This window comes from Perna viridis, chromosome 6 (genome assembly GCF_037379345.1).
Source record: "Perna viridis isolate PV_CMFRI_1.1 ecotype Kerala chromosome 6, ASM3737934v1, whole genome shotgun sequence".
NCBI classification, from domain to species: Eukaryota; Metazoa; Mollusca; class Bivalvia; order Mytilida; family Mytilidae; genus Perna; species Perna viridis.
Window position 1 is genome coordinate 47,505,679 of NC_142450.1, and position 25,250 is coordinate 47,530,928.

The window sequence follows — 25,250 nt, forward strand, 5'->3', positions numbered from 1 at the left end:
CCGGAATATGACCCTGTTTCATGAGCCTAATTGTTAGAAGTCTAGAACAGAAAAATGTCAGCGTAGTTTCGGCAAGCTTGATTGTGATGTAAAATTAAGAACGTTGTGTTCAATGTCACTTATAATATGGACTATGGTCATAAGCATTTTCGTAAAATCACATGTTTACCACGTGATTGAACAAAGAAGGAAATTTAAAAATGTCGGACAGTGAAGAAAGCATGTCAACAATGCCTGTTTTGCAAAAACGACCCAAAATATCATTACCAACAAATGCAGATGGTTCAGGGGACGATCAAGTAATTCAATACACTTCTTTTAATCATCTCAAACTGAGAAATTGTTCAGTTATTCTGTCATGTTTTACGTGAAAGGAATCCGATATATTTGTTGCGTTCGGGGTTTTTATCTTAAACATAATAATAATAAAAAAAATAAATCATGATATTAAGCCTGATTTCGGATCTCCTGTACTTGGCGATGACAATACTGGTATACCAGTATTGTGTATAATACTGGTATAAAAATTGTTCCAGTATTGTATACCAGTATTGTACCAGTATTGTGATTTAAAAAGATAAATATTTTACTTGTACATATATATCTATAGTATTGTAGTAATTGTAAGTATTGTCATGAGTATTTGTAAAAAATTAACTCAAGTACTGTTATGTAATTACTCATTTCTGCACAGTATTAACTTTTATTGATTTAGTAATGTTGACTTTGATATGGAAGACTGCAAAAACTGTTGTATGATATTTATTTCGTACATGTTAGAAGAAAATTGAGCACTATTTTAATGAAAGCACAAATCAAAATATCATGATAAAATTACATATTAAGGTGGTAATACACAGCTACTGTCATTAGAATGAGTCTTAAATCGTCAATGGTCTTAGTCTTAAGTGGACTTTGTTCTTGTAGTAATTTGACTAGGTCTTCATATTCTTTCCAAGTAGGTCTTTTTCCCCAAGGACATGCAAACCTAAGCGATCGGTGGATGGACATCGCTGTACAAAATTTTGAAAAAACAAAATCACTATACTGGAACAAGTTTTTATACCAGTATTGCGATCGCCAAGTACATGAGATCCCTGATTTCTCTTGAAAAATATTTCCCGACAGATCATGACAAAAAGAATTATGTTAAGTTTCCTCCTTACCTTCAAAAAGAAAAAAAAGAAGAAAGAGTAACAGCACCAAAGGTTGAAAAGTAGACATTACATTGTTTTATTCTCACTGCTTTACATGGCTAGATTTCCTCAGGATAATGTTAAGCTGTTATTTTAAATGTTAATTTATGTTTATACGAGTTAAGTATTGATAATCAATGTTCAAATGAGCCATATTTGTGTTAATATAAATACATTGTTTTGGTTCTAATATGATTTTTAAGCTTTGTCCATGAAGGAAAGCTATTTGTAACTCTTTGTCTTTGTAAATGAAGCACTGCTATGCTGACCGACAGGGACTAACGAGACTTTCTTTGATACATGCTCATACCTGCAAACTGACACGATTTGATCGTTTTCATGATTATTACCGTTTGTCCCGCTGACATGATTTTTCATCTGAAATTTGTCCCAAAAACACAATTTTGTCAAAATATGGCTATATAAATTTTTGCTAAAATTAGCCAGCCCTGCCAAAAAATAGCCAGTCGCTGGCTGGCAGGCAGGCTACTATTTCTAACTCTGCAGTAAGCATAAAATATACAAAGCAAGATCTGTCATTCTCAATTATTTGTAAGATATTCCTCTTTCCTGACCTTAACATCCTACTCCCAGTCTTACTTCAGTTGACTAATTATTTTTTCATAACATGGGTTTGCCTTGGCATCATGTTACAATTAATTTGTCAGAAGTACTCTCAGATTAATGTATTCTTTGCAATAGGTCTAAAATTTGTAGAACCATGTATGTAAACAAATTATAAAATTGCAATTGTTTGTACAAAATGAATTACCTCCCCTGCAATCTTCAATTCTTTTTTAGCTGATCTTGTAATTTCAACAGTGCAGTATCAATTTTTTGTATTTCCCAAAAGTTTTGTTTGCAATAGTGAAATAGCTACAATTCCATTTTAAATACTGATGATTTTGAAATTTGGTTGCATCATTCTTGAATATTTGTTACATTTCCTCATATACTGAACCTATGGTATTCATATAATGAAAAGAATAATTTGCTCAAATGTCCATCTTTCATATTTAGTCTGTGTGAGACCTAATAGGGTTGTCAAGGATGTTAAAAAACCCCTTAGTAGTTTTATATTTAGCAACATTTTGTCACATAGAGCAAGGCTTTGGTGTAGAGGCAAAAGAACTTGTTATGACTAAACCCCTCAAAGTTCAAAGCTGAAAGCTGAATCCACTTCAATTGACAGTAAAGGAAAGAAGGAAAGATGTGTTCAATGTATATTTTAAAAGAGTAGAAATACATTTGAATGTAAATATGAGTTTCTCATTTATACTTTTGAATTAAAACTTAAGAATTTCAATTAAGTTTGGAGGAATCCAAAAAAAAGATGGGCTTACAAACATACGGTACATCAATCTATTACAGTGCATGCACATGTTGTTCAACTGAAAAAGGCCCTTTAATACTAAGTGATTGTCTCATTCATACATTACTACAGTGAAACCCATGCACTTTGCTAAAGATGTCCCAAAAAATGTTCGTTCACACATCCCGCCAACAAACCTCCACAGCAATTTTCAAAAGTTGGCAGGTATGCATGCTGTGTGTCTGCTTTAAAAGTTGAAACAATCTCTTCCTAAGGCCTAAAAAATATGGGTGTTTCCAGTTTCCTGACCAGCCCTTTTTTTTTTATGTCAACCCTTGCTTTTAAAGTTTATTTGGGGATGTGTGTCTAAGGGTGGGTACATTGATTTTAGCAATTCTTTTTCCAGGTCCAGATCAATTACATTATTTTAGCAAAACCTAAAAAAAATATTTTGAAAAATACAAACCCATGTAGACAATATTTTTAGGTCTGCAACATTTTAGATATTGGAAATAGAAATAAAATATCTGATGAAAAAAAAGAAAAAATATAATGTACCTATTTGAAATATCATTCCAGGTTAAGACTTATTTTTAACATTGTTAATACATGTCTATAAAAGCTGCAATGAGTAATAAACAACAGTCTCTATGGATTTCATGTCGATCTGTCCCTTAGTGGATCCGTCCTCGGTCAATCTGTCCCTAGTCAATGGGTCCCTAAGTAGATCCATCTCCAATCATAAACTTGATGCATTATGAAGTCATGCAATCAAAATATTTAACACAAATGTTGAAAATAAATGATCTTTTCTATAAGTCTTTTATTAAATTTTACAATATAAATGAATATATTATAGTTCATAAAACATTATTAGTATTAGACCTACATGTAATTGAGTACAGTTAAAAGTAATTCATATGATTATTACATTACAAAGAGGAAAGTATTTAATCGATTTAAAGTTTTTATTTAATCATTAATGGATAATTGTTTTCCATTTACTTGTTTTAATCAAGATTTTTACAAGTTAAGTGCAGCATCCAAACCTTCCCTAAGCTTGATTTAACAAAATAATGAACATCAAACGGTTAATCAGTAAGAAAAACTTTGTTTGATGTTCTGCTCTTTTTTTCTTCATTTCTTAGTTATGAATTTTGATACTTACCTTGAAAGTGTGATGACCATAGTCATAAATAAAATTGTCTGTATAAGACACTAAATTTTATACACATAAATTTAAACAATATAATTATTAGAGGGGACGGATCAACTTGGGGATGGAACGACTTGGGGCAGATATATATGGGATGGAAAAGTATGGGGACGGATCAACCTGCTACAAACCTCTCTATGAACTTACTATTCAACAAAATAATATCAATATTCTTCCCTGTTAATTACCTTTTATACCTGACTAAATCATTTTGCTATAACACTGTACGCGTCCTCATACACATGTATAGTACCCCATTTAAACAGATCCTCATACACATGTGTGCTATCCCATTTACTCAAATCCTCATACATATGTGTGAAACCCCATTTAAACAGATCCTTATGCATGTGTGGTTCCCAATTAACAGATTTTCATACTCATGTGGGGTACTCCATTTACACAGATCCTCATACACGTGTGGTAAGGGGGTGTCCCTTTAACAGTATATGTATTTTAGAGTTACATTTTCATACATACTTCCATTTACCTTGTAGAGTGAAAGGAAAGGTTCATGCAAGTTTTTTATTTTATTTTGAGTCATGTACTAAAATGTAAAATAATATTTTAGAAATACAATCTCACTGAATGTTTGATTTGCAAACTTTTACAAGGTATTCAGATTAAAAAATATGAATACTATTTATGTATATCCATTTCTTTTTAGGATGATATATCAAGCACTGCCAGTACAATTTTAGATGACATATCAGAAACAAGCAGTGTTCCCCGTAGAGGTAAAGGGAAGCCTCGTGTCAAACGACAGAAGCTACAGTTTAAATATGCAAATCATGTAAAGGTAATGTGGAAAAAGAAATTATTTTTTAATGGATTTTAATATGTCACTAAATGGCATGAATGAAACCAAAAACAGACAAACAAACTGACAAAATATTCTAAATGCAGAATTATCAAGATGTTAAGTTTTTTTATCTATATTTTAGATACATTGAAACTGTTATGATTTTGGCTGCTACATGATTTAAGTATGTAATGTATGAAACTGGTATGTTATTACTATGTAGGAAGACCATGGATTACCACTGTTTGGTATAGCTGTAAACCAGCTAACTAGAGATGACGATCCTGTTGTATTTTCTACAGTTGGAACTAACAGAGTAAGTCATGACTTTAACCATAACACCGAAAAATTTATTTCCTTGTAACTAGAATGTAGGAAACATCAGTCACCACTCTTTCTTAAATGTAATATACCATATATGTGAAGTGTCTTCTACTGGTGGTAATATGCAAAAAATTTTTAAATCAGTAAGGGGAGATAATTTTTATTGCTGCACAGTACTGTTCATTATAGTCACAGACTATTTATTATTCATAGACAATAAAACTATGATAAAGTTTATATGACAAAAGTATAAGCAGTAGTGTGTAACCTAGATATTATCTGATTAGTCTTTGCATGAAACTTTAACTTGGAACAAATTCTGTATACCCAACCTTTATATATTTGTACTTTGGCATTTGTAACCATGTATTTTCACTCCTTCAGATTAAATATAGTACAATTATTTCGCGGAACCATCCGGCTTTCTATGACCATCTGAGGTACATCTTTGATTTCAGGTGACAGTATATGAGTTACAGGACAATGGAAAGATAAAACTGTTACAGGCTTATGTTGATCCATCTGTATCCTTTCCACCATCTTTACAATGTGTTTATAATGTTTTAGAATTTCACAATTTTTTTTTACTTATCTTCTGCCTCCACAGCCTATAGCTGCTAACCTTACTGGAGTATCCAAATTGATTAAAAATAAAAAAAAGTAAGGATATTACAGTCTGTTCTACTGGTGTCTTGCTGCGGAGGGTTTCACTAGTCTATATTTGACAAAATCAATAAGGATCAATCTGAAAAAGAAGGATTGGTTGTTTTAGAAATGTTGGAGGTTCTGATACTGTTATGGCTGTGGAGTAAAAATCAGTAATGCTTTATTTTGATATATGTATGTTATTTGTACCATAATATTCTGAATGATATATGGTATCTTCACAAACGTAAGTACCTTCCAAAATCATTATGGCTTGGGCCAGATATTTCGAAATTACTCAAGAAAAAAGTTATTATTAAAAGTAAATATAAAGTGCCAAAAAATAGTTTCTAAACTGGACTTTATTGGACAAACTTCATTCTACTATGGTTACAAATGGTATGCAGGGAATTTGCAGGAAAGAAAGCCCTTATTCAGCATCCCATATCTCCCTAAATCTACTATAAGAATTTATTAGAGAAAACACAAAGATTGTGTCAATAGATGACAGATGCAATGTTACCATGAACAGAATTCAAGATCACTAATATTTTGTATTGATTTCCTGAACATATGCCAGACAGAAGAGAATTTCTATTGCTGTGCCTGGTCGTATGATGAGTTAGGACAACCAATACTAGCAGCAGCAGGTCTTCGTGGTGTCATTAGATTAATCAGTCCTGTTTCCATGCAGTGTATTAAGGTATGTCATTAACTGACTTATAACTTAATTTGTGTTTTAGCAATTCAATATTACTAAATTTTAATTTTGAGTTATGTTTCAATAAAATTTTTCAGATTATTGTACACTTATTATATATTTACGGTAGTTAATTATTTGTCATTCAGCATTTTATATGGCATGGTTATGCTAGCAATAAGTTGATATACTTAATCATTTATCATTTCAGCATTGTGTATGCCATGGTTATGCTAGCAATGAGTTGATACATGTTAACAATTTTTGATTTTAGCATTTTGTAGGCCATGGTAATGCCATCAATGAGTTGAAGTTTTATCCAAAGGATCCTAATCTGTTACTGTCTGTTTCTAAAGGTACATGTATTACTTTAGAGGAAGTTAACTGCTTTCTCTCTCTTGTGAAATTGTTCATTTTCTTTTTTTTAAACCAGCATCACAACTCTTGGAAATGAATACTATTTTCAGGAGAGACAGTATTTCTCTGCTATTTGATGTTCCATGATTCACAGTTTGTTTCTAAGTATTTATCCCTTCATGGTAATTAATCTAACTACATGTAGAACATTAAAAGATAACTAATGTACTTGAAGTACTAGGGTAAAAATGCCACACATGTGTGATGCATGTACCTTAAAACACATGTGAAACAGGTGTATCATATGCATAGTATACATGCATTTACATGTGTGTGCTATGTATGTGAAACACATGTGTCAGAAAACACATGTATCATGCATGTGTTTGGAATACGCATGTGACACATGCGAAATGTACATGCATTACACGTGTTTAAAACTGCATATAACACGTGTTTTGAATCGATGAGGAAACCATATTCTTCCTCACAAAGCACTTACAACAGCTAATAATGAATAAAATTGAAACTAAAATGAAAGATTTAATACAAAGTCAATGTTGCACTTGAGAAAAATGATACATAATGAACCATCATGGTAGTTGGATAAGGAGGGCATTTGAAAGTATAAAGTACATGTACCATAATTTTTACATGAAATAATTATGCATGTGTCACATGTGTATTCTTTCAAACATGAAAAACTCATGTGAAATGCATGATTACTTATGTGATTCATGCGTATCACATGCATTTTTCACACATGTATCACATATGTGGCATGAAACGTCTCTTTCACATGCGTGTGACACGCATATAAAACACGTGTGGCATTTTTACCAGTGTAGTTATCATATGTGAATTTAGTTATTAAGTTACTGTTTGTTGGTGTAAGAGCTTGAATGTTATATTTGTATTTGACAGATCATACCCTGAGGTTATGGAATGTGAAGACAGATATTTGTGTGGTTAACTTTACTTTAATTACTGTGTATTTGACAGATCATACCCTGGGGTTATGGAATGTGGAGGCAGATATTTGTGTGGTTAACTTTACTTTAATGTATTACTGTGTATTTGACAGATCATACCCTGAGGTTATGGAATGTGAAGACAGATATTTGTGTGGTTATATTTGGTGGAGTTGATGGACACAGGGATGAAGTACTTAGTGCTGTAAGATACCCCTGATTCTTTACCTGGTTGGACATTGTTGGCTTTATATTTGATGACATTGTTGGCTTTATATTTGTTGATATAATAAGTATTTTGACTGGTATGAAAAGTTAAATTTGGTAAATGATATTAAAAGGTTAGGGTAGCTACATTTACACATGTAAGTATAGTCATGAATGAAGATGAAAGTCATGATATGAAAAATAACCCTGTAATATTAAAACATCTTTACAATATATTCCCGAAATATTCATTCTCAAGTGGATAAAACTATATATTCAACGGTATCTTTTCTTTCCAGGATTTTAACATTAAAGGTAGCATTTTTGTGTCGTGTGGTATGGACCACTCTTTGAAGATGTGGAAGATGGACAAAGATGAGATTACAGCTGCCATAGATCTGTCCTACACTTACCATAGTGTCAAAACTAATAAGTAAGACTTCTATCTAAACTAGTGTATAGTTATTATTATACGTAAGTTGATGGAGGATATTAAGAAAATGTTTTAGATGTGTTTAAGTAGTGTACAATCACAAAGGTCTATGTCTGTCTGCCCGTTGTCGTCTGATGATAAGCACTACTCATCCAATTACAAATAATTTTGTGCTTTGTTGTTTTCATTGCATGTTGACTGACTGAGTAAATCAAGAAACAGGGGAGATAATTCACATATGGTGGATGTGTAGCATTCAAATTTGGAATGGTACAGCGAGAATGACCCCTTGCCAGGTAGTTGTTGGGGCAATTGTAAAGTACCCTTTTTAAAAAAAAAATTGAAAAGAGTTTTAGGTACCGCATGCCATATCAACGATGATTTTTGGTATAGCAATAGCCATACCTGCCACACCAGGCACAATACCACAGCATGTTTGTATTATTGCTAAAAATGTGACATAGCTGTCATTATAATTCAAACTCTCGGTTTTTGAATTTGTATTAAAAATAAAGTATGAAATTTCTTGATATCCAAAAATTTCTAATATGACAAAAAAATGAATTTACACATAAGTTAATGGATTTACAGGATGTTGAACAATGAATTCAAATATAACTGTCAGTTTCATTGTAAGAGCTAACTGTGAGCAAACTCACAATGAGAACACCCAAGTTTCATATGGAGTTAAATGTTAAATGTATATTCCTTCAACTGTATTATCTCCCTTAGGAGTCCTCCAACTGTAATTATATTCCTTCATGCACTTCTACATATGATACCGACCTTCCTATAACATTTCATCAAAATCCGATAGCTGTTTAGCAAGAGTTGTACTTATGAGGCTTCAATATATTAAACCTTCAGCAGTAACTTTATTCCTTCATACACATCTACATATGATGCCCAACCTTCCTAAAGCTGTTTTAGCAATTAAAGAGGAGTTGTGCTTACAAGGTTTTAACATATAAAATGTTTATGCTGGATTAACACCCTTAGGAGTCATCTGACGGTAACTGTACTCCTTACTCCTTCATGCACATTTTCATTTGATGTCCAACCTTCCTGTAAAATTTCATCAAAACCTCCTGAAGGTTTAGAAAGAGTTGTGCTTATAAGAAATGTGGACAGATAGAGGGGATGATTTCTATATACTGTCCAAACCCTGTTTTCAGGGGTTATAATGATTATTATGGTACATATAAAAGTAATTTTTATTAGTGTTTTTAAAGGAATTCATTTATGAAGTAAAGCTTACAAACAATTTCTTGGGAATAAAAAGTGCATTAAAAACATTAATTCACTTCAACCCATTGAAATGGCTGGTACATTTATTTCTTAATTACTACTATCTAAAATTTATAAATTAAACCGAAGTTATTAAATGTGTGATATTGCTAGTAAATGCTTATATTTGAGTTTACAACATTCTATTCCTTGCAATTATTTCAGACCTTTTCCAACAGTAAGCCAGAACTTCCCAGACTTTGGTACAAGAGATGTCCATAGGAACTATGTAGACTGCGTACGATGGCTTGGCAACTTTGTTTTATCTAAGGTACATTATAGGAGGGGTGTTTACTTATACAGATTTTCTACCAATTTTGACTGCAAATTATGCTCTATGGATTGTGAATATCTCCATAGTACCTTTGTTAAAATTTCAGGAAGTTCAGGATTTTATGGATCATTTCCATAGAATACTGTAAAAAATATGGATTGTCATCAGGTAGTTAAAACAGATCTGTCATAGAAACATTTAGATGGCTTGGCAACTTACTGTAGTTTTAATAATTCTTTAGTGTGTTTTCATTACCCCTGTGATTTAATTGTTTATTGCAGTTAATCTTGGAGTCTAGTGGGAAAGTTGTAGCCAAAAGTAATTGATTTTAAAGTTTATATTTCATCCAGTATTCACCAGTTTTAATAAATTTAGTTTATCATGTCCCCTTCTTTATTGGAGACAGGTCTGTGCTTCCAACATCTTTTACCTTAATTATTTGATTGAAATGAAAACATTAATTTTAACAGGTAGATATTTAGTACGCAACTTTAGTTTGGGGTCCCATTTGTGGGATGGGATTTCTGTCATGTTTCTACTTCCTGTTTATTGCAAACCAACCATTTCTATCTTTGACCCATTCTATGATCTTGTTTTGTTATTTGTAGTCATGTGAGAATTCTATAAACTGTTGGAAGCCTGGACCATTACATGATACACTGGATAATCTTAAGGCTAATGACAGTAAAGTGACAATTTTACATAGGTTTGACTACAAAGATTGTGATATCTGGTACATGAGATTCTGTCTGGATTTCTGGCAAAAGGTTGGTAACATACAGACTTAAGAAAACCTTTAAATGCCTGTATCTTGATGAGACATTGTTATGTAGTACCTCTGTCTGTTCACATATACAATTAAGAAAAGATGATTTGAGGGATTTCATTAATGTTCTTTTCCCTGGAAAAAAGCTCTTTTTCAGTTTTCAGGATTGTTCTATTGTTTGAATTCAAAGTTTAATGATTGGGGTTAATATACATCAGGGCCAAGGATCCAGAAACGGTCAAAAATGTTATTGACCGACTACCATTTTCCGATATTGGACATAAGAAATTGTCAACCCTTATAAATTACAGTCTGTGTAGTTTTATTAGTGTATAATATGCATCCTGTCTCCCTGTCTCCTAATTGTTTATTGAAAATTAATTGGCAAGTGTGCATCAATATTAGCTGATGTGGAGCCACCTGTGACTGAGTAGTTCATTACGTAATTATATTAACAGTACATGTGCAGCACCATTATGTATACCAGTTAATTGAAGTTACTCAGAGAATTTTCATATATTTATTACTTGATTTAATGAAGAAAAATATTGACAAGTCAATCATTTCCCTGCCGATCTTTCAGTGGTAACGAAAGCATATGGTGTTGTGAAACTACGAAACAGTCGTAGTTTGTAATTATTAATTTATCAATCAAATCTTTTTATCACAGAAGTCAACAACCCATTTAATTCAGTATACAAAATGTATTTGCGATTTTCTTTCATAAATATTCAACATTTTTTTCATCACTGCACTGGGAAGTTTTCAACTGTTTGCCGATGTGATGAAAAGTCTGAGAGATATGATGTTTTGTTTACATGTTTGAGGACGTTCATGTGTGGTCAAAAGATGACTTGTTCACTCGTTCAGATATTTTGTAAAAGACAGTATGTGATGGAATAACAGAAATTCCAATATTTATCTTTAAATATCTACAAATTTTTTTTTTATTCTTGATCTGAGCATTTAAAAGAGTGACACAAATGTCTGCTAGGTTTGATAAAATGACCGACATGGGCTGTCAAAATTTTTGGACCCTTGATCTGGACCAGAAATTTTGTTGAGGTTGGTTACCCATGGACTGAAGTCAATATTGAATGTGGAAACAAATGAAAAATTATACATTGCTTCAGGGGAATATGGGTATATTGTTTTACCCTTATTCATCCAGCTGTCCATCTGTTTATCACACTTTTTTTTCTTAACCATTTTCTGAAACTACTTCACAGGTACTTACTGTTTGACACAAGCCTTATGTAGGTATGCCATATTGTGGAATTTAATGTCAGGCTTTAGCTGCATTTGAGCTATACAAACTTTCTTTTTAACAAGTCAGTTTATATTTTGTCTGTAAATGGCATATACTAAAGTGGGGTGGGAGGTATTACTGATGGGCATTAATTTCTTACTTTTTAAATTAATCACATGAATTGAGTTTAATATTACAGTTAGTTTTGACAATGTTATTAAGAAATAACTTTTGTCTTAGGTAGTTGTCAATCACGATGTGATTTATTGTAACAATTCTTACATCTCTTTGCTTTGACACATGAGAGATAACTGTGATTATACCCCCCCACAAACAAAGTTTAGGGGTATTTAGAAATCATCCTGTTTGTCTGACTTTCTGTCCACATTTCTTGTAAGCCCAACTCCTCCTAAACAGCTTGATGGATTTTGATAAAGTTTTATAGGAAGATTGGGCTCTATTCTGTATGTTGATGTGCATGATTGAATAAAACTACAGTAAAAGGACTCCAAATTAAGATAATCTGGTTTTTAATAAAAGGGTAAACATATTAAATCATCATAAGCTCTTCCTTGTTGAAATATTCAATGAAGAGAATTTGATGTTTCATTGAGTGAATTTTATGGTGTGTTTGTTTGTTGTTTCAGTACATTTTTGACATTATATTTAAAGGGGATGGTTAAAGCCTTATAAAACTAGTTCAAATCCAGGGCAGATTTGATGTGCCTGTCCTCCATGAGATATTGGTCATTAATGTGTCTTTTTGTTGTTTTATAACTTTCTAATTTGATTTTGAAGTATTGTCATTCATCTGTAGAGAATACTGAATACTTGGAAAAGTCTTAAAATGCATATGAGCATTTAAAACTTATTTCAAAATCATTTAATTAGTGAACACTTTTTTTTTCGTATCCATCGGTTGAAACTAAAAAATTCGTTTGATTTCTAAAATAAAAGTGCTAGTAAACAATAGTCATCTAATTACTGACATACATATCAAACTGTAGTTTAAAAGAAGAAATTAAGCTTCAAATATGAAAACAAAAAAGGGTTAAAAATAGTCATAATCATAGTTAATCTTCGATTTTTGTCAATTATTTAAATGGTGTTCATCTTAAATAAAATAAACAATTTTAAAATTAATTTGCCTTTTTAACAATTTAAGAAAAGGCTGAAAAGTAATAATATCATGATATCAAAATATATTGTCATTGTATACAATTGATAATATCACAACTGGAAGTCCAGGTGTCATTTTCACAAAAAGTTGTAAGTTTTAAATTGATCGAAAGTTATGTTATAACGATGCTATTTTCTGTTATGATGTCATTACTTACGATCAACTTTACACTTACAACTTTTTGTGAAATTGATGCCTGAAGCCTAGTAGTCGTAAGAATATGTTATCTGTGTCAAATGATATTGCCCTGCAATTGTGAAGAAACTGAGAGTATTTGAAACATAAACAAAGAAAAAATTTACGCTGTTTAAAAAGGCTAGCAAACAAGGTTGAGCATCATCATCGTCTGTTGTTGTCGTCCGTAGTCATCGTCTGTCATCGTTGTCGTCGTTAACAATTTTACAAAATTATTCTTCTCTGAAACAACTTGAGTCAAATCACTTGACTAATTAAAATCAAACTTAGTAGGAATGTTCGTTGGAGTATTCTGCATAGAACTGAGGTGGGGATTTTTGATCTGTCAAAAAGCATGGCTGCCATTACTAAAAATAGAACATAGGGGGTCAGACAGTAGTTTTTCACATATATCTCCAAAACTGTTAGGTTTAGCTAATTTTGACAATATGTGAAAGTGTTCATCATGATGAGATCTATCTCTGGTCAAATTTTGGTTTTAATCCGTTAAGCTATAATTGAGTTATTGCCCTTTTTCAATGATTTTTGCTATTTTTTTAGTTATTTCTTTCAAAAATCTTCTCCTCTGACACTACTTGACCAATTGAAACCAAACTTGGTATGATTGTTCCTTGGGGTATCCTGCATAAAACTGTTGTTGGGATTTTCGATTGTTGAGAAACATGGCTGACATTACTAAAATTAGAACATAGGGCTCAGACAGTAGTTTTTCACATATATCTCCAAAACGGTTAGGTTTAGCTGGATTCTGATGTGAGTAAAAGTGTTCAGCATGATGAGATCTATCAAATTTTGGTTTTAAACCATTAAGTCATGTTGATTATATTGTCGTTTTTCAACGATTTTTGCTATTTTTAATGTTATTTCTTTCAAAAATCCTCTCCTCTGACATTATTTGATCTATTGGAACCAAACTTGGTATGAATATTTCTTGGTGTATCCTGCATAGAACTGATGTGGCGATTTTTGAACTGTCAAAAAACATGGCGGCTGTTACTAAAAATAGAACATGGGGGTCAGACAGTAGATTTTTGCATATATCTCCAAAACTGTTAGGATTAGCCAAATTCTGACAGGATAAAACTATTCAGCATGATGAGATCTATCTGTGGTCAAATTTTGGTTATTGCCCTTTTTGGATGTTTTTTGCTGTTTTTGATGTTATTACTTCCAAAAATCTTCTCAAAAACTACTTTACAGAATTCAATGAAAGTTGGTATTTTTGTTTTTTAGGGTATCCTTAACTAAATGACCATTTGCATTTTTGATCGGTTAAAAAACATGGCCACCGTTCCTAAAATAAGAACATATAGGTCAGACAGCAGATTTCTGCATACATCTCCAAAACCGTTAGGTTTGGCCAATATTTTTCAATTGCTGAAAATTTGCTTATTATAAGGCCTACAAAAGTCTCCAAGGGATAGTTGTCAGACGACTCAATGTAAGGGTTATACCCTTGAGAGATGAAAAATGACTTTTTTTCTTTTTTTTTTTTTTTTACAATTTTCAGCCTATATCTTGAAAACTATGATAGATAGAATGAAACTTTCAGTTGGTGAAATGATTCTTATTATAAGGCCTACAAAAGTATCTAGGGATCAAAGTTGTCAGATGACTCCATATAAGAGTTATTGCCCTTGAAAGGCAAAAAAAATTTGTTTTTTTTTTCAGTCGGTATCTTGAAAATTATAATAAATAGAATGAAACTTTCTATTGATGAAATGATCCGCATGATAAGTCCTACCAAAGTCTTCATGGAGTCAAAATTGTCGGACAATTTCTTGTTAGAATCCTTGAAAAGCAGAAAATTAACAAGGTGAGCGATTCAGGCTTCTGGGAGCCTCTTGTTATTTTAATGAAATAAGATATATATCATGCTTGAAGACTTCCACTCCCGTTGGTAAGCAGGTTGCAAGAGTCATCTGGCAAACAGAAGTGGCATGTCTTGTAACTTTTATCATTTTTTTTTTATTCCATGCAAAATTTTTTTTTTTTTGGGGGGGGGGGAAACATAGGAATATTTTTCTTAAAAGCATAAATTTGAAATCCTGGAAAAGTAATATTTATTCCTGGAAATGTAATTCACCAAATATTTCTTTTTCATCTTCATGAATTTTTTAGATATTAACCACTACTCATGATATATTTCCATGAAAAAAGATGGACATGGAAGATAGTTACTGCTGGTTAATAAGTTGCTATGTATCCCATGGCAAATATTTTATAGAATGTAAAAATTAACTTTGCTTAACCTAATAACACATTATTTATCTAAATTTATTTATATTTTTTATCAGCATTATTATTTGGTAAACTAAAATCAAGTCCTTTAATTGCTCCCATACTTCATGTTGTGAATTTAAAAATAAGTGATAATAGTACTTTTATTGATAGCTATCAATTCTTTGGTGGTTGCTAAATTATTCTTTTACTGAGTTTCAATTCCCTGGTACCAATATGCAATCTTATCTTAATTTCTAATGAAAAAATCATTTTTATGAAATTTTAAATTTATTGTTTACTTAAAAATAAAAAAATAGAGATTCCACGTCTATTGAATTTTAGCTATAATTGACAGTTTTTATTTCACTCAACATTTTTTAAGGGCTTTTAATCAATTAAGAATCCAATGCTGATTTGAAGAATGTATTCAATGGTTACTTGCCCCTTGACTATAAATGAAATATCTATGGCTGGGTATTACTTATTTTTAGTATGAAGGTAAAAAAAAAAGGTATATTCTATCCTAAATCAAAAAGTTTATTCTCTAAACATGTTATAATTTTCCCTTAGTTAGATTAATTAACCTTTATCTGTCTTAATGAATTCAATCTCACATTTGTTGATAATTTTATCTTACATGGATTATGATTGTCTGTTAATTATGTTTATCTCTGAATTATAATTAACTGAGATATTGTCGCTTAATATGAATATTAATGAGATGGAGGTTCTATGAAGGATGATCTTAGTGAGGAAATAATATTCACCAGAAAGATATTTGTTAAGTTTTATTCTGAATATATTTTTTTAAACTTCAGAGGATCTCCCTTTACAAGCTTTTTTGCATCAGTATTCCCAAGTATACCATGTAATGTGATTTGAGTGATAATTTGGAGGTGTGTTGACTTATGTATCCACCCTGCCCACACAGATTGTTACATGTTGGTTGATACTAGATAAGTTTCTATAAAGGGTAATTGTACCAGACTGCTAGACTGACGGAAATATAAAATAAGGAAACATGGTTAAGATGATGATAACGTAATGATAGCCAGAGTATGTACCTCTAATACATAAATTTTAATACAAATAGACTAGTTGTTACAATGGATGGAGTACTTAAGTTTGGATATATATGTTTTTTATTAAGTTTGACTTGTCTTTTTATTCCATCATTTAGTATACCTTGTATATCAGAACCATCATGTGATTGTGTTAACAATGAGAGAACTGTTCATTGTGAAAGTAAGATGGGGGTTGGAAAGTTACAGAACTTTCATCCAGATGTTGTATCATTGACGATTAGAAATAGTTTTCTTGGTCCGATGTTGAACACATCATTTTCCTCCTTCATGATGGAAGTAGAGGAGATAATACTCACTCACTGTAGAATACATACAATTACTGATGTAGTGTTCAGATATTTACGGAACTTGAGGAAGTTAGTGCTAACAGATAATTATTTGAGGATTTTAAATTTTGATGTTTTTTCTCATTTGACTTCATTGGAGGAATTGGACTTGAGCCATAACAGATTTTCTGTTTTGCCAGACGGGGCATTTCGAACATTGACTAATTTACGATATTTTAATATCAGCTATAACAACTTGACTGATATCAAACTTGGCCTACGATTTCAAGTTATGGAACAGATGCAAGTTTTAGACTTCAGCGGCAACAGTTTCCAGAATATTCCATCAGATGCTTTTGAAATGTCATCAAGCTGGAGGTCGACTGTACCAAAGGTCATGAATCTCTCTTACTGTGGAATAAAGTTTATTAATGAATCAGCATTTCAGAATCCACAAGGAATAGAAATGTTGGATTTAAGTGGTAATTTTGATATTTCCTACACTAATCTGACCTACTTCTTTAACTCTAGTGATTCTCCCAACATTAAGTATTTGGATTTATCTAGCATTGGGCTTACCAATGTCACTGAACTATTTAGTACATTCAGAAGAAGGAATATCAAAGAACTTTTATTGTCCAACAATAACATAACTGAAGTACCACCAGAATTATCAGAAAACTCTGCTGGAACATTGACAAAACTGGACTTAAGTAAAAATAAATTGACTTCTATTTCACAACCTCTCTCTGAACTCAAAAGTTTATTGTATCTTGATCTTTCAAACAATCGGATATCAGATGTTGATCCCAAATTTGATGCAAATCTGGTAAACCTAGACCATTTAGACCTTTCATATAATGAAATAGGTGATGGGAAAATTACTCTGCAGAACTTTGAAAATATTAAATGGTTAGACTTCAGTCACAATAAGTTGGTATCATTCAGTCTTCCAGATTCTCTTCAGAACTTACAGTTTGTGAATCTGTCTTACAATTCTATTGCCAGTTTAGATACTCTGAATGCATTACACAAGTTGGAAACTTTTTTGTTTGAAAACAATGAACTAATCGAGCTTAATGAATTTTTATTTGTGGATTCGCCTAATATCAATTCTGTGAATTTTAAAGGTAATAAGATTAAAACCCTTGCTGACTCGACCTTTGAACCTTATTCTCCAAAGTACATTGACCTTTCTTTTAATAAACTTGAAACAATAAGGTTTCCAGGATGGAAGAATGTCAAGTCTATATCTCTGAGAGGAAATGGAATGAACAGTTTGAACAAAGCTACATTTTATGCCTTATTTCAGCTGGTGTTTTTAGATTTAGCTGAAAACAATCTGATTTTCTTGGAGGATAAATTGTTTCTCTATTTTACCAACTTAACTACTCTACACTTAGAACACAACCAACTATACAGGTCTGATAATTGGGATGAATTATTTCAAAATTTGATTCTACTGAAGAAAATGGATCTTAGTTTTAATAACATCTCCAAATTTTATTCAAGTGATTTTGTTAAAAGTGAATTATTAGAGGAATTATGTGTTAGCCACAACAGAATTCATCATGTTGAGCCATCTGGATTACGAAAGCTAACAAATATTAAGAATTTAGATTTTTCAGTCAATCCCTTTGTATGTAATTGCTACGCAAGAGACTTTCGTGATTGGCTTTGTTCTTCTGGTGTTAAAATGTCATACAGCAAAGAAAACTATACTTGTCTGTCTCCGGAGGAACAACATGGTAAAGATTTCTGTGAGTTTAAATTGGGACATTTTGAATGTGATTTTCTCTATCTATATATGGTGGTCTATTCAATTGTAGGAGCCATTTTTCTGATAGTTATCATTACCACTGCATTTGTATGTCATTTTCATTTAAAATGGAGACGCAATCAGCTTATTGTGAAAAGTCGACCTTCAATTGACTTTGAAAGCATGGAACATTCACCATTTATACCAGATGATACTTTGGATAAAAAGTCAAAGCAATCAAAGAAAAAAGATAATGAAAAAATAAAGGCAATATCTAATCATAAGGTTGGAAGTAAAAATAAGAAAAAGAAGTCCAAAATGATGGATGAAGTATATACAATGAACATGATGAATGGGTATGGAAACTTTATGAACGGTGATATAAAGGAAGTCTCTAATGCAAAGAAGACAAAGAAATCACCTAAAAGCAAAGCAGTGAAGAAAGGTGAAAAAAAGCGAAGACACTCAGACTCAGGCTATGTGTTTAAACACAGGAATGAATTGATAGTTCAGAAACCTAGGAGAAAGACAAACTCTGAACTTGAAACAAACCCATATGTCCAACAGTTTCTATGGCAACAACATAAAAAGCACATGAAAAACTTAGTCAACAAGCAATTAAATCGTGAATCATTCCGTAATGTTGATGTTATTCGTCCCAAACCTATTCTCAGCAGTAGATCTGAAAGTGTACCAGATGTCAAGTATTACACTATTAACAGGATGCCTAGATCAAATACTGCTGGTTATAGACTCAATGAGTACTACCCTGACATGGGCACTTGGCATGGATCACGTAGTCGACAAAACATAGGCTTTAAAGACCAATATAAAATGTCAGGATATAACACAATAGGTGGTACTCTGAAATCTCATGCACAGTATATTTGAAAGCATTTACTCATGTACATCATTATCAATATTAAACAAGTGTGTAACTAATTAGTTCTGTATAACTTTTTGTGCCGTGTTGATACCTGGTTTTATTCATTTCCTCATTTTAAAATGATTTTTTTTAAGTGATCATATATCTCCACTGTATTGTGTTTTGCCTTGTCCATCTGTCTGTATGTCTGGTTGTCTCTCCTCAAAAACTGCTGCTCTGAATTTCATGAAGTAGTGTAGGTAGTTAGGACATGATATGTAGTTGTCTGTGTTACCATGAATTTATATTCCATATAATTTTCTGATAGTTCTACCCATTTTTGACTTTGGAATGGGGAAAGCCTATTTTTTATGGGCAAAAACGAACTTAAATGTAATGGTGTTTTTACTAAAAGATTTTTTGAAATGAATCAATTGTTTCTTTCTACTTTAAAGGTAAATGATATGAAAGGTTTTTGTTATTATTCAGGTGTACTTTGGTTTCATTTTAGCAACAAAAAAATCCTCTTGTAATTTTCTTCTCTTCATTTTAATGCCCTTGCTATACCCCCTGTAAACAAGGGTGGAGTAAAGGAATCACCAAGCCTAGCTGTATGTGTAGGTCTTGTCTTTTTGTACATCTGCACTTTAACTTATTTATCAGAATTCACTACATTTTGTGAACAATTGAATGGGTTCTGATGACTCTTTGAATCATGATTGTTGGGTATCAAATGCATATGTGAAGAAAGTACACTACTAGTGTTGACAAAGATATTAAACATTGTGTATGATGAAGTAGAAGCACTGGAGTATTAGTATTAGGGAAAAAAATAATGTCTGTTTCTTGCTACCAACTATCCTATTTTTTTGCCCCTACCCTTAATATTTTATGTCCATTTTGCCATTTAAGCACTTATAAAGTCTAAATTGTTGACTCATTAACTCAATGTAATTGAAAAATAAAATAATTTTCCATACCTACCTACCATATTTTTTGCTGGTAGCAGGAAACAAGACTATTATTATTTTTGGCTTTACAGTTAATGAGTTATACTACTGTTAGCAGTATGTTATCCCATACAGAGTGCAAGAATACAGAGTTAATTTTTTTCCTACCAAAGGAAATACCATCAGAACTTGAATTAGTTTTAATGGTACGTCATACAAACAATACATTTAAAGTGAAAAAGTTGACTGGAATCTTCATGGATAAAAACCACATAAATGAGAAGACAATTGCTATAAATTATATTGAGATGGAGGTGGCTTTCCACAACTGACTAAATAAAATCATTCTGAAGAATTTAAGTAAAATTAGGAAGTGAAATGTGAACTTAAATAGTAATCCCTTCCTTGGTGTAGAAATGAAATCTACTTCCCTTCTGGATGAAATTGAAATCTTTTTTGTTCATTTATTATAACATATTTCTAAAAAATTGAGGTACAATATACAAAGGAAATTGATAGAAGAAATATTGATTTACTACATGGACATTTTGTTGGCACTCAGATCTATAGTATGTAGGTTAACTGTATGAGTGTATTATTAAAACAGAAAACAGAGAAAAAAAACATAATATAAAAAAAAAAAAAAAAAAAACACTATGAAAACTAAGACGATATGGGAAGTGGAAGCATGAATCTATTACATCAGTATGGTAAGCATCATCTGTTCTCTAGATACATCCACCATGGTGCTTCTTTCATGTTACAACCACTACTATTTTGTCAAAGTATTGTCACTGCAAGTTCATCTTCTACTTTAATATTACTAAAACAAGAGGTTCTGGAGACCCTGATTGGCTCACCTAGCCCAGAGGATCATGTGAGCTGTTGCCACCACTTGGTGTCCATTGTTGTGGGTGTTGCCCTTGTCTTTGTCTGTGAACTTTTCTCTAGACATCTTTTTCTCTGAAACTTCCTGACATGTTTTAATGAAAGTTAGCTTGAACATTTCTTAGGAGTTTAAATTTTTTATGTAAAAACATTACCATTATATCTATTTATAGAAGATAAAGGTAAAGCCATTTAATTCAAAGGTATATCTCAATAGCTACATGGAATAGAAAAAAAATGAAGAAACTTTACTTCTTTGGGTTGATGAGCTCTTACTGACTAAAAGTCTTCATTTGGTTGAAGTTGTAGGAGAAATCCTTGTTAGAGTTATTTCCCTTTAAAGGCAAAAAATGAAGTTTTTTTTCAGTTTTAAACTAATATCTTGAAAATCATAATAGATAAAAAAAACTTTCCACTGATGAAATGATCTTAAAGATAAAACCTTCAAAAAGACACCCTAAGGTGGAAATTGCAGGATGACTCATCAGAGTTATTATGATCATTTTTGCTGTTTTAAGTCAATATTGTGAAGTCCTTAATATATAGAAAAAAAAATTTACATTAATGATTTGATCTTTATGATACAGCCTACAAAAGTCTGTGTTATCAAACACAACCCCTTGTTAGAGTAATTGCACTTGAAAGGCAAACAAGGAAATTTTTTTTTTCAGTTTTCAACCAATTTCTTGAACTGTAATAGATAGAAAAAACTTTAAATTGATGAAATGATCCTTATGATAAGACCTACAAAAGTCTTCATTAAGTTGCAGCTTTAGGATGACTCCTTGTTGGAGTTATTGTCCTTGAAAGGGCAAAAAAAATCACCAGGTGGTTGATTCAGGCTCTTGGAAGTTTCAAGGGAACTAAATTTAATAAGAAATCACCACACAACTTGAACACTTGGGGACTTGCTAGGCCTTGTTGTGAGAATCATTAATTGAAAGTTCATTTATATTTATTGAAATTTGTCATGTTTGTCTTTCAGTGGCATAGGAGTTGTCACACAACCTAGACACTACAAGGACTTTGTAGGCTTTGTCATAAGGATTATTTCAACAATTTATAGTTTTTAGCTCACCTGGCATGGAATAGACAGTCAGACAGTAGTTTTTCACTTATATCTCCAAAACCGTTAGGTTTAGCTAAATTCTGATACTGTGTAAAAGTGTTCAGCATGATGAGATCTATCTCTGTTCAAATTTTGGTTTTAATCCATTTAGCCATGTTGAAGTTATTGCCCTTTTTCAACGATTTTTGCTGTTTTTAATGTTATTTCTTTCTAAAATCTTCTCCTCTGACACTACTTGATGAATTGAAACCACACTTGGTATGAATGTTTCTCTGGGTATCCTGCATAGAACTGTTGTGGGGATTTTTGATTCATCGAAAAATATGGCCATCGTTGCTAAAAATAGGACATAGGGGTCAGACAGTAGTTTTTCGCATATATCTCCAAAACACTTAGGTTTAGCAAAATACTTTCAATAGCTTAAATGATCCTTATTATTAGGACTACAAAAGTATTCAAGGATAAAAGTTGTAAGAGTTATTGCCCTAGAAAGGGGAAAAATGACTTTTTTTTTAGTTTTTTAGTCAATATCTTGAAAACTATGATAGAATAAAAGAAACTTTTAATTGTTGAAATGATCCTTATGATAAGTCTTACCAAATACTTCTTGAGTAAAAATTCTTGTTAAATTTATTGCCTTTGAAAGGTAAAAATTCAACCAGGTGAGCAATTCAGGCTCCTGGGAGCCTCTTGTCTTTCATCTATTACAGTTTTTAAGTTACAAGCTAAAACACAAAAAAAATAGCCCTTAGTCACCAACCAAGGGCAATAATTCTAAAATAAAGAGTCATCAAACAAATTCAACACTATGAGGACTTTTCAGATATACAAAATGCACTACAAATTTTTTTAATTTCTTAGTATCAAATCGTACTATATTTTTCAAGGCTAATATAAGTATTCAAAATATACATTGAACCTACAGCACCTTTTCAAGGATTATTATGTTTTGATCAATTTTTCATGCCATGGCACTTAGGAATCAAGGGGGGAAGATTTATATTTTACATTTATTTTTCAGTCCATGTCACTCAGAAATATTGTGAGGTAGATTTATATTGACTTTTATTTTTCAGTCCATGGCATTTGGGAATATAGTGTAATAGATTTATATTTGCCTTCTATTTTTCAGTCCATGGCACTTGGGAATCAAGTGGGGAAGATTTATGTTTGGGATATAGATATTGATGACCCCAGGGAAGCAAGGTTAGTAATTACTTGTTTATATCTAGTGTATAACATGCATTTAAAATTGATTTACATGTAAATCAACTAGAGCAATATTACTATAGTTCATAATTTTTTAAAAAATCTCTCTAGCTGTGGATATGCATCGAAGATTTCACATAATAGTTTTTGACAATATCCCAAAATGTTGCAAGTTAACCTTGTGAACACCCCTTTAATATACTAGCATTTGTTTTATGTAGGTATATACACACACCAGAAATGTTATTCTATTTTATAAAGGTATATAGTAATCACCCACCAGAAATGTTATTCAGCAATCAGACAAACTGCTTTCACTAAAGATGGTAACACATTACTGGCTGTAACTGATGATGCTTGTATCTGGAGATGGGACAGACTCAAATAATCTACAGCTCTAATATTATCTTAATAATGGAAGTGAAAATTTGTCTCTTGTTACACGATGTTTAACATGTCCGGATATGACAGGGTGATGTTACAAAGTATATTCTACTGTGGTCTTAAAGTTGATATTCATAGTGGATAAAGGTTAATTGTGTTTTAGTGTAATACATACCCAGTATACCGGAATAGGAAAAAAGTGACAAGGGAGTTTATATGTGTTCATTGTTAAATGATATGTTACTTGAACAATTATTGTGAATTCTAGTATTTTTGTGTCTATACAATTGATAGAAAAAAACAGTATCAATATATTAGTAAATTTCATTGAATAAATTACTATTGAAGATACAATAATAAATGATATTTTAAAACTATGTACTATTTATTTTGTATGTGTAGTTGAAAAAAATTAAAGAACCTTAGTGAGCATGCTTACATACCCCACACGTCCCCATGTTGGATACTCAAGTAAATTTCAAACTCCAGACTGTGATTTCTTCGAGTTTTAATTAATCCAAAGTAAATATCATTGTTGCAGAACAAAACGTACATTTTACCTGTAACTTATCATGGTGAACTTATATACCAAAAATCATGTCATAATCTGCAAGCGTTTAGAAAAAAAAAGTCTGAAAAATTGTTATTTCTGTGCATTTAGCTAAGTTCAAGGCCCGTAATTTCAGTAAAAATCATCAGATTTGAGGCAAACACAAATTTGTCCTGTAACTTATCATGGTGAATTTACATACCAAAAATCATGTCAATTTCTGCAAGCGTTTTGAAAAAAAAGTCTCGAAAACTGTTATTTCTGTGAATTTTGCTAAGTTCAAGGACCGTAATTTCTGTAAAAATTATTGGAGCAGAACAAAAGTTAAACTTGACCTGTAACTTATCATGGTTAACTTACATACCAAAAATCATGCCAGTTTAGGCAAGTGTTTCAAACATTCCGGAAAACTGAAGATGGACTGAGAGATGGACGGACGGACTGAGGGGTCAAAAACGTTATACCCTCTGCAACTTCAATGCATGGGGTATAATAAGGAGAATGGATATGTTGTCCTTACTTTTCATTACATTAGACATGTATACAAGTATACAAAACTTATACCTGCATTACATAACACTCTGTTATATGTTAGCATGATAGCACTCTAAAAGCAGGAAGTGAAAACCAAGGTATCTATGATTAGTACAGGGAACAGAAAATTTATAATCTGAAGACAGAGACTAGGCTGAGACAACAGATAATAATCTGCAGACGGAGACAAGGCTGAGACAACAGATAATAATCTGCAGATGGAGACAAGGCTGAGACAACTGACAATAATCTGTAGACAGAGACTAGACTGAGACAACAGACAATAATTTGTAGACAGAGACTAGACTGAGACAACAGACAATAATCTGTAGACAGACTAAACTGAGACATCAG

At 31.8% G+C, this 25,250-nt stretch overlaps 2 protein-coding genes across 2 annotated transcripts; both read left to right on the forward strand.

Moving 5' to 3' along the window:
• The first annotated feature begins 176 nt into the window (after positions 1 to 176).
• LOC148615320 (polycomb protein EED-like) lies at positions 177 to 24,189 on the forward strand. The gene is made up of 12 exons (XM_088590225.1): positions 177 to 299; positions 4,392 to 4,523; positions 4,750 to 4,842; positions 5,309 to 5,374; positions 6,076 to 6,198; positions 6,470 to 6,551; positions 7,637 to 7,728; positions 8,030 to 8,163; positions 9,616 to 9,721; positions 10,333 to 10,491; positions 23,352 to 23,425; positions 23,690 to 24,189. The coding sequence occupies exons 1-12, from the start codon at positions 201 to 203 to the stop codon at positions 23,814 to 23,816; spliced, it is 1,287 nt and encodes a 428-aa protein (XP_088446351.1). The 5' UTR covers positions 177 to 200; the 3' UTR covers positions 23,817 to 24,189.
• On the forward strand, positions 16,059 to 19,410 carry LOC148615321 (uncharacterized). Its single transcript, XM_088586228.1, has one exon. It carries the CDS (start codon positions 16,444 to 16,446, stop codon positions 19,336 to 19,338), a length of 2,895 nt encoding a protein of 964 aa, XP_088442354.1. The 5' UTR covers positions 16,059 to 16,443; the 3' UTR covers positions 19,339 to 19,410.
• Positions 24,190 to 25,250: the final 1,061 nt, after the last annotated feature.

Bases quoted from the DNA above. Each gene is read 5' to 3' on its own strand.
- LOC148615320 (XM_088590225.1), top strand. From the start codon at position 201: ATGTCGGACAGTGAAGAAAGCATGTCAACAATGCCTGTTTTGCAAAAA. The intron at 4,524-4,749 runs GTAATGTGGAAA...ATTACTATGTAG, and splicing joins AATATGCAAATCATGTAAAG to GAAGACCATGGATTACCACT. The intron at 7,729-8,029 runs GTAAGATACCCC...TTTTCTTTCCAG, and splicing joins GGGATGAAGTACTTAGTGCT to GATTTTAACATTAAAGGTAG.
- LOC148615321 (XM_088586228.1), top strand. From the start codon at position 16,444: ATGGATGGAGTACTTAAGTTTGGATATATATGTTTTTTATTAAGTTTG.